This window comes from Hemitrygon akajei, chromosome 8 (genome assembly GCF_048418815.1).
Source record: "Hemitrygon akajei chromosome 8, sHemAka1.3, whole genome shotgun sequence".
NCBI classification, from domain to species: domain Eukaryota; kingdom Metazoa; phylum Chordata; class Chondrichthyes; order Myliobatiformes; family Dasyatidae; genus Hemitrygon; species Hemitrygon akajei.
Genome location: NC_133131.1, coordinates 21464435 through 21477119, shown reverse-complemented (window position 1 = coordinate 21477119; position 12685 = coordinate 21464435). Strand labels below are relative to the sequence as shown.

Genomic DNA, 12685 nt, shown 5'->3' with positions numbered 1-12685 from the left:
TTAGGAACAGCTACTTCCTTTCAACCATTCAGTTTTGAACCAACTAGCAAAACTCTAATCACTAGAGTTAAGCAACATTATGACCACTTCAATCACTTTCAAGTAAAATTGACTATGTTCTTCTAAAAACTGTGTATAATGTATATTTATGTTTTCATTGTGAATACTTCATATCTGATGCTACTTGCCTGTGATACTGCTGCAAGTAAGTATTTCATTGCACCTGTGCATATGCCAATAAAGTCGACTTTGATTTTATTGGATTGAGGTTAAAAGGAGACAAGACCAAGACTAAACAAGGTTACTGATTATAGTAAAGGAATGACTTCCAGAACATAAAAAGTTCTCTATTAGAGAACTTGATGAATAATTAAGAATTACTATCAACCTGCTTTAATTTTGTTTACACAAGTAAGGGACTCTAAGATAACCTTGCTTACAACAAGGAGCATTACGTTTTAAATGTTTGCATCTATTTAAATGATACATTGTGCAAATTGGTAAATTAGCCTATTGTTGTCACATATACCAAAATACAGTTAAAAAAATTGAAAGCCATTGGTACTGATCATTTTGAAACAACCTTGAGGTAGTAGAGGGGAAAGCAATAACAGAATGCAGAATAAAGTGTTAAAGTTACAGAGAAAGTGCTGTGCACACATCAAAATGTAGACATGAAGGTTGAAATCCATTTTACTAAATGCAAAGGGTGGAATTTTAGAACTCAAAATAGGTTTCAAATCTTTTAAATTTGATACGTCTCTAGCCAGAACAAGTCACCGTGGCCTAAAGCAGATAACAACCAAAACCAGAAACTGCACTAATGTCTGGGCATCTGAATTTCCTGCCAGAAATTAAAGGCCATCCACTTCTAACCATATAATCTACCCATTCATAACTGGGCCAATTCTTTTTAAATAGCTTACTTTTATGATCAAGACACTAGAGACAACACTTTTATCTAATGCAGACTTTGTATACAGATTTTCTGAATGTGAAATGTGATTGAGAAGAACCAACCTTGTCTATATATTCTTAGGGCATCAAGAAGTTTGCAGCCCCTAATCTGGGCTCGAAGAAGTGATACATCCAGCTGCATTAGACCCGCTTCAAAATTTTCTGCCTGGACATCAGTTTCTATGATTCCAGACTTTAGAGAAGGTGTGGGAGACACTTTTGATTCAATAAAGGCATCAGTCTTTGGTAACAAACAGTGGATAAAATGAATTTTGGACTTTTTCACTGTGTCAATAAGAGCATCCTGTAAAAAAAAAGGCTGAATTAATCCATGCGTCTAATTATATGCATTCCACTAATTTAGCTTACATATATTAATTTTGATTTATGTGATTATGAATTCAAATTTAGAATACACACATAAATTAGTATATTCAAAGAAAGTGAATTGTATAAGTGTAATATTTAATATGCAGTAGAAACAGCTTTTAGGCTCATGAAGCTTTAACATTAAAATTTTAATTCTATTTGTAGAGCTCCTCCATAAGAAGTGACACTTTACAATTCCGACTGAGTTATGTTAAAAATAATGAAGCAAAAAAAAGTAAATCCCTCTAATAATTAAAGTTAAAAAAATTATTTGGTGTAACATTTGTAGAAAAACAGCTAAAACTACAATGTATAAATGAATAAATTTGATTATTACACATGTATTAATAAATGTAATTCAGTCCAAATACCAAATTAGAATTATTCTTTTTTAAACAAGCAATCTCTAAAGTTTCAAAGAAGGCTCAGTGAGTTTGTATGTGCTCAACGTAATCCAGCTAGTCCCACTTCCCTGTCTTCTCCCCACAGTTTTGCAAATTCTTTCCTACTTATTCAGCTTTCCCTTGAACTCTACAATGGAATTTTCATTCATTAACTCTAGCAGAATACTGCAAAATGTAACCACATGCTGACTCAAAATTTTAATTGAGTCATTTTTGTTTTCTTTACCAATCATCCTTATTTTTAATGTTCCTTAGTCTTTGCCAAAGAGAAATTTCCCCTTTCTATCTGTACCCGTTATGAGTTTAATTATATTTTTGTACCTTTTGAAATTATCACTGTAATACAAATTACCTCTTATACTTCCTATCGAAATGTAACATTGAAAGACAATTAAGTAATCTCAGAGATTTTAAAACATTGCGCTATCGTATAAAACAATTCAAATTAGCACTGCATAGAAGAAATTCTGTTATAAACAGAGGATGTATAGATACCAGATGATTATTAAACAATCAATAACTCTTAAATCTTCTCTACAAGCAAACCCACTCTTAACAAGCATACTTAGAATTTGAAACTAATTTAATTATTTACGAACCACTTGGAGTTTAATCTGAATGCACGATGATTTCTTCTTTACTGCAGCTACGCCAGTGGTGAAAGTCTTTCTCATGCTTGTAGCTCTTCTCAAAGTGAGCTGGGATCCACCTTCCAGGCCAGCAATTGATCCTGATAATACAGTTCCGGCTCTGCCCATAAATAGATTGCTAATGATTTTCCTGAAAAAGGAATGCAATTGTACTGTAATTACTGTATACAATAACAAAACAAAAATCAGAAAATCACATTAAAATTCAAAACCATTTTCATAAAAAAGCTGTATGCATCAACAACATTTCTTACAAAGAATGTAGCAATGTATTTGTAATGAAAACTACTTCCTACTTTTGAGAGTCTTGAAGTAGAGTGGCAGCATTTTGAGTAGCAGGGTTCTGTTTTGCATAATTCAACCAGCCTGTTGTGTCATACTCCACCCAGTTGGTATTGTAACAGTGACCTAGGATGAAATGATGAAGCTTGTTGCCTTTCAACAAAGGGCACTGACCTACAAAAAAAGGAAATAAATAGGTTTTTGCAATTTTGCCTTTTTCATTCATGTGCAATGGAAAACATTTTTAGCTAAACATTTTTATTATTAGAACACAAATAAAGTATTGCTGGTCAAACTTTCATTGGCATGCATTATTATTATTATTTATTCTGTTGCAATACTTAGAATTCACTGCTTATTAATAAAAAGAGGTTCATAACTCGCAACAGTGTCTAGTGTCTGTTTTTTCTCAGAATTTCAATATACAGAAAACCTTTATCTTGGATGTGAAGTACAATAAACTTCAGGTGAATCATGAAAAAAATCAAAGTTTGAGACAGAGTTGTACTTTAATTACTTTGTTGCACAAATGTAAAAGTACAGGTGTCAATAAGTAACATTTTGAAAATTATATACGGTATTCTATTCTACCAAGCTTAATATCAATGAATGGACAGACAGCACCAGGGTTCAATTCTCCCTAGTACTGAAGTCGACTACTACTCACTTGTTAAAGCCTCTTTCAAAAATACCCTCAAAAATTTACTCTACTCCCTTAGGAGTTTGCAGAGATTCGGCATGACATCTGAAACTGTGACAAACTTCTTTAGATGTGTATGGAAGTCTGTAGAAGTTTATATAAGAACATAGAATAGTACGGCACAGTACAGGCCCTTCGGCCCACAATGTTGTGCTGACACTTAAACCCTGCCTCCCATATAACCCCCCACCATAAGTTCCTCCATATACCTATCTAGTAGTCTCTTAAATTTCACTAGTTTATCTGCCTCCACCACTGACTCAGGCGGTGCATTCCACGCACCAACCACTCTCTGAGTAAAAAAACCTTCCTCTAACATCCCCTTTGAACTTCCCACCCCTTACCTTAAAGCCATGTCCTCTTGTATTGAGTAGAGGTGCTCTTGGAAAGAGGTGCTGGCTGTCCACTCTATCTATTCCTCTTAATATCTCATATACCTGTATCATGTCTCCACTCATCCTCCTACTCTCCAAAGAGTAAAGCCCTAGCTCCCTCAATCTCTGACCATAGTGCATACTCTCTAAACCAGGCAGCATCCTGGTAAATCTCCTCTGTACCCTTTCCAAAGCTTCCACATCCTTCCTATAGTGAGGCGACCAGAAATGGACACAGTACTCCCAAGTGTGGCCTAACCAGAGTTTTATAGAACTGCATCATTACCTCGCGACTCTTAAACTCTATCCCTCGACTTATGAAAGCTAACATCCCATAAGCTTTCTTAACTACCCTATCTACCTGTGACACAACTTTCAGGGATGTCTGGACATGTACCCCCAGATCCCTCTGCTCCTCCACACTACCAAGTCTGCCATTTACTTTGTACTCTGCCTTGGAGTTTGTTCTTCCAAAGTGTACCACCTCACACTTCTCTGGCTTGAACTCCATCTGCCACTTCTCAGCTCACTTCTGCATCCTATAAGTGTATAGAATGTATCGATACTTTCTATTGATTCTATAGAAAGTATATTGACTGGCTGCATTATGTCCTGGTATGGAAACTACAATGCCCCTTAACAGAAAATCCTACAAAAAGTAGTAGATATGGCCTAGTCTATCACGAGTAAAGCCTTCCCCACCACTGAGCATATCTACATAAAACGCTTTTGCTGGAAAGCATCATCCATCACTAGGGACCCCACCACCCAGGACAGGCTCTCGTCTCACTGCTGCCATCAGGAAGAAGGTACAGGAACCACAGGACTCACACCACCATGTTCAGAAACAGTTACTACCCCTCATTCATTAGGCTCTTGAACAAAATGGGATAACATCACTCAACTTCACGTGCTTCATCATTGAAATGTTCCCATAACCACTAGATTTACTTTCAAGGACTCTTCATCTCATGTTCTCAATATTTGTTGCTTATTTATTTATTATTATTATTTCTTTCTTTTTGCATTTGCACAGTTTGTTGTCTTTTGCACAATGGGTGAATGCTCATTAATTCTGTTATGGTTATTACCCTACAGATTTATTGAATATGCCTGCAAGAAAATGAATCTCAGGGTTGTATATGGTGATATATATGTGCATTGATAATAAATTTACTTTGACTTAAGCTTTGACTTTGAAACTAAAAAATTAAAAGTTTTCAAGCTAAGTTTTTATGTGTAGTAATCACCATTCTTGTCTCCATCTTGTCGTCCATAATATGTGAACAGTCGCTCTAAAAGTGTGTCTTCACTTCCATCAGGTTTCAGAGCTTCTTCATCCAGCAGCCAAAGTAGTCCTCTTGCTTCATCTGTCCTAGCCAATGTTCGAACCTACCAAGGAGATACAAACTGTATTACTTCCGAACTATGCACTCCAAGTACTTAATAACACAATATTTTCACTCACTCAATAATAATCCAGCAGAGAATTTCCCCAAGAATTAGTATCACTTTTTCTCAATGGCAATTATTAAGTACATTTTATTACATCTGAGACAAACATAAAAAGACTCCCATATTTCTCAGAAGTACCAAATTAACAGCACTGCTAATATCTCATAAAATACTGAATTTTAAAAGTCTTCGTTGCATCAAACTTAATTTGCAGCTAATGATCAATGTAACCATTCAGTTTAAGACACATTATGAACAGTGAATTGAAGGGTACATTCTGTTATTACAAAGTCAGGGGCGTTATTTAAGATAAGCATTTTTGTTTTTATCAATGCAAAAGTTGTTTCATGAGTATTTTGGTAGAATCATATTTCAAAAGCATGATTACTTGAAGACTCTCAGGCAGTTCACAAGTTTGCCTTTAACCTAAGCCAATAATATAATTTAAATTATGGATGAAAATCTTTTGTGGGTTTCCAGTTAATTAAAAGGGAAATACTCTTCCATCAGTCTCCTTATAAGTATTTTTCTTTTGACCCTTCAAGGAACTAGATAGATAAAACAGGAAAAGGACAGAGTTTTGAGGTACTTCAACCAAATATTGGATGACTCAATACCAACTACGCTTCTGTCCTCAACCAGCCAATGGAGAAGAAAATAAAAATTTTCAAATAGGCTATTAAGTTATTTGTTACATTATGATACTCACAGAAAATAAGAGCAATCTTAACCACTATATTTCAGGATATCTAATACAAAATATATGCATAATGAAATGCTACTCAATGCTTCAGTGCTCATGGCTCATTTTCTTACCAGTGCTTGATGAGATGTTTGATCTATGGCACCTACAGAAAAAGGACAGCTGGATTCAACTTCATCTAAATCAAGCTCTATGTTTTCCTGTATGGGACAGAAGAAAGAGAGACAATAATTACATTTATTTCAGGTCATCAATAATTTTAGCTTTGAAGGAGATACCACTTTTGAAGCTTAAATTGACTCTGTTGAAACATTGTAAGAGGCCAAGAAACATTCAAAATACAGCTAACAATTCACCCTTGCAAATTGAACAAAGACTTTAGAAGTAGACTGGAAAGGAGAGAGTGTAAGTGCTTCTATTGAAAGTTTGGGTTCCTTCCCTGGGAAGGAAAAACAATTAAAAAGAACATTTCCTGGAATTATATGGAAAGGTACCATGAGAAGAGAGTTGTTGAAGATAGAAAAAATGAACTGGAATGTTACAGAAGAAATGATCCCTTCAGTGAGCTGAAAGCGAAGGGCGGAAGATGTATCCAGTGGTGGCACCTTGTTGCAAGTACCAGAAATCAGAGAAAGATGATTCTTCAAATGTGGAAACTGACAGAACGTAAGAGATGACAAGGGGAAGCCCATCTTAGCTCTGAGTGGAAGCAGGAGTAACCAAAAGTGCAGGAAATGCTGAGAACCCTGAGAACTATAGTGGAGAGGAAACCACAGTTGAAGCAAAACAAAGACATTTTTGAAGCACTGGTGTGGAAATATCATCAGATAAGATTGAATGAACAAGTAAAATGAGGAGAATGGAAAAGAGTTGTTACAGAAAACGGAGTAAGGAAAGGTGTGTTCAAGATTGCTGAAGGGAGAGTGTGCTGATAGTGGATACCAACTCCTAACCAGCTCCATTAAAAGGCAATTGATTCAAAACATAAACGCCATTTCTCTCCCCACAGACATTGCCTGATATTCTCTGCTGTTACTTCAGCACCTGTTTTGTTCTTGCTTTTACAAAGTGAAGTAACTCAGTTCAAATTCTTACGCTACCAAAGTTCAGAAACTGCAGAGGGTACGTTTACCACAATAACCTCAGGAAATAAGAACATAAGAAACAGGAGCAGGAGTAGGCCATCCGGCCCATCATGCTTGCCCCGCCATTCAATAAGATCATGGCTGATCTGTCCGTAAACTCAGCTCCTTCTACTTGCCTTTTCCCCATAACCTTTAATTCCCCTATGTAAAAAATCTAACTGTATCTTAAATATACTGTACATAGTGAGGAAGCCTCAACTGCTCCCCTGGGCAGAGAATTCCACAGATTCACCACTCTCTGGGAAAAACAGTTTCTCCTCATCTCCGTCCTAAATCTTCTCCCCTGAATCTTGAGGCAATGTCCCCTAGTTCTAGTCTCACCTCCCAATGGAAACAACTTTCTACTTCTATGTTATCTATCACTTTCAAAATTTTGTATGTTTCTATAAGATCCACTCTCATTTTTCTGAATTCCAGAGAGTATAGTCCCAGGCAACTCAATCTCTCCTCATAGGTTAACCCCTTCATCTATGGAATCAACCTGCTGAACTTCCTCTGCACTGCCTCCAAAGCCAGTATATCCTTCCTCAAGTATGGAGACCAGAACTGCACACAGTACTCCAGGTGCGGCCTCACCAGTACCCTGTATAGTTGCAGCATTACCTCCCTGCTCTTGAATTCAATCCCTGTAGCAATGAAGGCCAACATTCCATTTGCCTTCTTAATAACCTGTTGAACCTGCAAGCCAACATTTTGCGATTCATGAACAAGCACCCCTAAGTCCCCCTGCAAAACAGCATGCTGCAATCTTTCACCATTTAAATAATAATCTGCTCTTCCATTATTCCTTCCAAAGTGGATGATCTTGCATTTACCAACATTGTATTCCATCTGCCAGACCTTGGCCCACTCACTTAACCTATCTATATCCCTCTGCAGACTCTCTACATCCTCTGTACAATTTCCTTTTCCACTCAGTTTACTTCCAAATCATCAATGTAAATGGTAACCAGCTGCAGGCCCAGCACCGACCCCTGCAGCACCCCACACACCACGGACTGCCAACCAGGGAAGCACCCATTTATACCAACTCTCTGCCTTCAATCCACTATCCATGCCAATACACTTCCTCTGACTCCATGCATCCGTACCTTATTTATAAGTCTCTTGTGTGGCACCTTATCAAATGCCTTCTGGAAATTCAAGTATACAACATCCACCTGTTCTCCTCTATCCACTGCACTCATTATGTCCTCAACAACTTCAGTAAGTTTGTCAAACAGGACCTGCCCTTTCTGAATCCATGCTGCGTCTGTCTAATGGAACCACTCCTTTCTAAATGTTTCGCTATTTCTTCCTTAATGACAGCTTCAAGCATTTTCCCGACTACAGATGTTAGGCTAACTGGCCTATAGTTTCCCTTCTTTTGCTTACATCCTTTTTTTTAAAAAGTGGCGTGACATTTGCTGTCTTCCAATCTGCCGGGACCTGCCCAGAGTCTAGAGAGTTTTGGTAAATGATTACTAACATGTCTACTATAACCTCCGCCAATTCCCTCAGCACCCTGGGATGCATCCCATCAGGACCAAGGGACTTATCTACCTTCAGGCTCTCTAGTTTGCTCATCACTATACTCAGATCTATTTGCCTAAACACAGTTCATGAACATTGGAAACAAATTCATCTACTTTATCAGTTAAAAATATTTGACTTACTATTTACAAACAATTGCTTGCATAAATTGCACTTAAAGGTATTTGTTAGGGCATGGTTTAAATGAACAACTAACCTCTTTATATCGATCAAGCTCTTTCAAAAATGTTCGCTCATAGAAGAGCATCTGTAAACGTTCCTGTGCATAATTGTGACAGAGTTCCTCAAAAGTTGCAGCTCTCTCAGGTGATGCAAGCTTTGGATTCTGAAATCCAGGGGTATCCACTATCATTATGGAACAAAGTGAGTGCTGAGTGGACTTAAGCGCCCTATTTTAAATGGAAAGCAGCATCAGAAACACCAAACCTGATTAAAATCACAATGTATACCTCTATGCATTTCAGATTTAAATCTCTTAGGTATTAGACCACAGTAAACTTTCCAGCACATCTATCTTGGCAGCTTCATAACAGACCTTTAAATGTTATAATAGACTTTTGAATGTCAAATGCAATTGGAAAAAAATGGTGTTTTACAATATAAAGAAATTAAATTGCTTTGACATGAGTTTTGCACTTAAAAAGGTAATTTCAAAGGATATCAGTAATAACATACTTCTCCATAGTCCATTACGTTTCAGTAATATTAATCTTCAATAAATTCAAATATATTGAGCCAAAATCACAGAAAAATGTGCCGAAGTACTTTAAGTTTGATATGAAAAATAAACAGAAGCCAGCTGTGGTTAAGATGAGTAACTATAAGATTGAACAAAAAAGATAGTTTTAATGGAAAATACTGAAGAAAGAGATAGAGAGTAACAAGTTTTTGGGGTACATGGAGAATTAGTAGAATGAGGCTTCAGCAGTAAAAGCAAAGTAAAAACAGGGTAAATATGAAGAGGCCAGACTCCAAAGAAGAATTCAACAGAGTTCAGGATGACGTGAAAAAGTGAATATGAAACTAAAAGTTATGACAAAGACAATATTCTGTAACTATTAGTGTTTACAGACGATAGAATTCTGTACCTCAAAGAATAAGCAAATGTGAATTGAATGAATTTTGGAAGACCAGTAATCCACAATTACTTGTTTGCTGTTACATTAAATATCAATTCAAGCAGTGTAAAAAAAAAGATTTACCTATTAATGAGTGAGATTAGCAGCATGAACAGCTCTCCATAGAAACTGGATGCCATTGCTTCTAGACATTCCATTGCTGTTATCTTGGGGCCTAGCAAAACACAAACATACATAAATCCATGCAGATCTCTTGAACCTTTTTTTTCTTAAAACATATGCATATCATAACTTTCTGATGTATTTACAATATGTGGAATGCAAACCTAATATTAGTTTGAAATTATGAAAATCAACAAGATTGATAAATCCATGAAATTTAGAGATATTCATAAGTCAAAGACTAAAGTATTTGTATAAATCTACCAAATGAAATCAATGATTGCAGCAGCCTGAGGAATAATTTCACAGTCATACACTATTAACCATTTCTTCAAGCTTGATTTATGGAGCAGAATGACAAGAATACAGACATACCAGTCCAGACGATGACAACTTTATGCCATATCTTTCTTGCACATACAGAAATTTATAACACTGAAGGAAGCAATTCAAATCATATGTGCTCTTGCAAACTGAAAGAGAGCTACTTGCTCTAATCTCATTATCCAAGTTCCATAGCCTTGAAGATTTCTATAAAACAGCCGCTGATCTGGGTTCTTTAAATATGAAATGAGTTATTCTTCCTACACCCATTCAGTTAGTGGGTTCCCAGTCCCCATTACTACGCAGATGAAAAATCTGATTTGTAAACTTAACTCTATCCCTTCTAATATCTCAAACAATATACCAGCCAATGTCAGAACCTAATTATACCTTTTGCAATTCATACTCTCTTGCTTATTGATTTCAATATTTGCCCTGTAACAGTCTTGAAAGTGGAAAAATAACAATTAACTGCAATGAACATTGGGATATTCTAAGGTGCTAAGCATTATTAACCACATTCAGGCATATAAAGGATACAACAAAGTATTACAGTTTATTTCTAAATGGTAAAAATTATAACTTAATCAACCACCTGACAAAATGTTGATACTTTAATTAAATGTGTGCACAATTCAGAGATTTCCTAATATTATATGATAAAAATCACTGGTTTTAAAAATGATACATCAGATAAAAGATCTACCTGAGCCATCTCCCTGTCCACTTTCATCTGGCCCTTGCCGGAATGAAGTCGACCTCTGAACCTTCGGTTGATGCTTAAATAATGCAGAAGACAATTCTTCTAAATTGCAGCCCAACAGATAGGCTGCTTTTTGGCCCCATTCATGTCTAGCAAACTGTCTCCTTCCAGCTGGAATATGCAACAATAATAATAATCAGTGTAATCATCATTTGGAGATTGCTACAAAGTGAAAAACCCATTTAATGCCTGAGAAGAAACTAAACTAGTAAAACAACAAAGGTAACAATGTTGTAACAACATCTCAACAGTTAATTCATGATCAAGCATTTGACAACAAAATCTAACTAGCAAATGTAATTGAGATTCCAGTCAGGATATCTGTTACATACAAATTATCATGAGTAATGTGAAATGCAATTATGGTCCAGTTCTTTATCTAATTTAGGTCCACTCAGATGTGTGCATTCTCTTATTAGTGGTTATTTATATAATTTACCCATTTATACAATGAAAATGCAGAGAAGAAATCACCACGCTCCTTATCTATGCATGCCCAAAATAAAAATTCCACTATGTAAAAAAAAGTAACAAAATCTATCATTCTCTTAAAAGAAAAATATAGCAAAAATATATCCCAATTTATGAAAACAAACATGGCATCGCAAATAAGAACATTTAAAAATATAAGGCACATTAAAAGATAAAGATGCAGATTGCTTAAGTTGTTGCTGATGTACACTAAAAACTAATTTCTGGCACTCAAGAGCAGTAATTAACCATAGCCGGATGCTCTATTCAAAGATAATCACAAAAGCTTTTTCTAGCCCTACAACAGTACATCATCCTATTACGTCAAGTATAAGCCTCTGCCAGCTTTACAAAATTTTATATTGTTTATAGCACTGCACTTCCCTTAAATTATTTGCTAATTAAGTCATCCTATCCATTGAGATAGATCATCACAGACATGTAGGTATTACTTATTTTTAGTAAAATGGTATGATCAAAACATAGGTTTACAATTTTTTGCAATGCCAAATTTATCTGCTGCCATGAAAGGGTAGTTGTAGAAATCATCTCTTCCTTAAATAGATTTTCCTCTAGTTTAATCAAGGTTTCAAAATTAAACATTTTTTACCTCCATTCTCAATCAACGAAACTCCATGAAGGAATTAGGTTTTAAACCCTGACATATTTGAATCTACTTCAAATGTGGTTGAATGACTCAGCTGATATCTTTCTTATTTTGATAAGTTGCAAATCTCTTCCATTTAATCAGTATGTGTCAGTAGCAGAATGATGAAGTGCTTTTGGATGAACAAGTTATGAGCATCTGAATGGACCAAAGCTGCCACCTGTTGCTTTATCTTTTAAGGTGATTGTGAGCAAAGAACACAGTATGGAGAGGTTAAATAAAGACAGTGTGATCTTGGCTTGTAAGCAGATGGCTTTTCTTTAGAAGTTTGATAACTGACAAATTATTTGATTAACTATATTTCTGAAATAGTGTGCAAGTCAACCATATATTGGGTTAATTGAAAATACAGTATCATTATCTACAGAATAAATTTTCCATATGACCAGCTCTAAGAAAACTTCTTAAGGATGTTCTGAGAAAAAAGGGCATATTATAATTTACACAATTAACACATTTATAGAAGGAAATAGATGAATCAGTAAAAAGGTTTTTAGTGTTTCTTCTATCTACACTGGTTCATTTAAGAATATTACCACCAATCAAATTGCCTGTGCCCTAAGTTTAGTGGAAGGGTGCTGACATGCCATAAAATGGTTGGCGCAGGTTTCGGTATGTTTCAATGCCAGCATTTCTTAGCACAAGTG

General features: G+C 35.8%; 1 protein-coding gene across 14 annotated transcripts in view; it reads right to left on the bottom strand.

Moving 5' to 3' along the window:
• Positions 1 to 12685, bottom strand: part of myo18ab (myosin XVIIIA b) — a 218052-nt gene that overhangs the window by 80337 nt on the left and 125030 nt on the right. For all 14 annotated transcript variants that reach the window (XM_073053423.1, XM_073053424.1, XM_073053414.1 and 11 more), the window contains 8 exons: positions 10844 to 11011; positions 9775 to 9865; positions 8769 to 8961; positions 6008 to 6094; positions 4987 to 5128; positions 2677 to 2836; positions 2330 to 2510; positions 1021 to 1261 (listed from right to left, as the gene is read on the bottom strand). In XM_073053423.1, the coding sequence (XP_072909524.1) occupies positions 1021 to 1261; positions 2330 to 2510; positions 2677 to 2836; positions 4987 to 5128; positions 6008 to 6094; positions 8769 to 8961; positions 9775 to 9865; positions 10844 to 11011 (1263 nt within the window). The remainder of the gene's footprint in view (positions 1 to 1020; positions 1262 to 2329; positions 2511 to 2676; positions 2837 to 4986; positions 5129 to 6007; positions 6095 to 8768; positions 8962 to 9774; positions 9866 to 10843; positions 11012 to 12685) is intronic.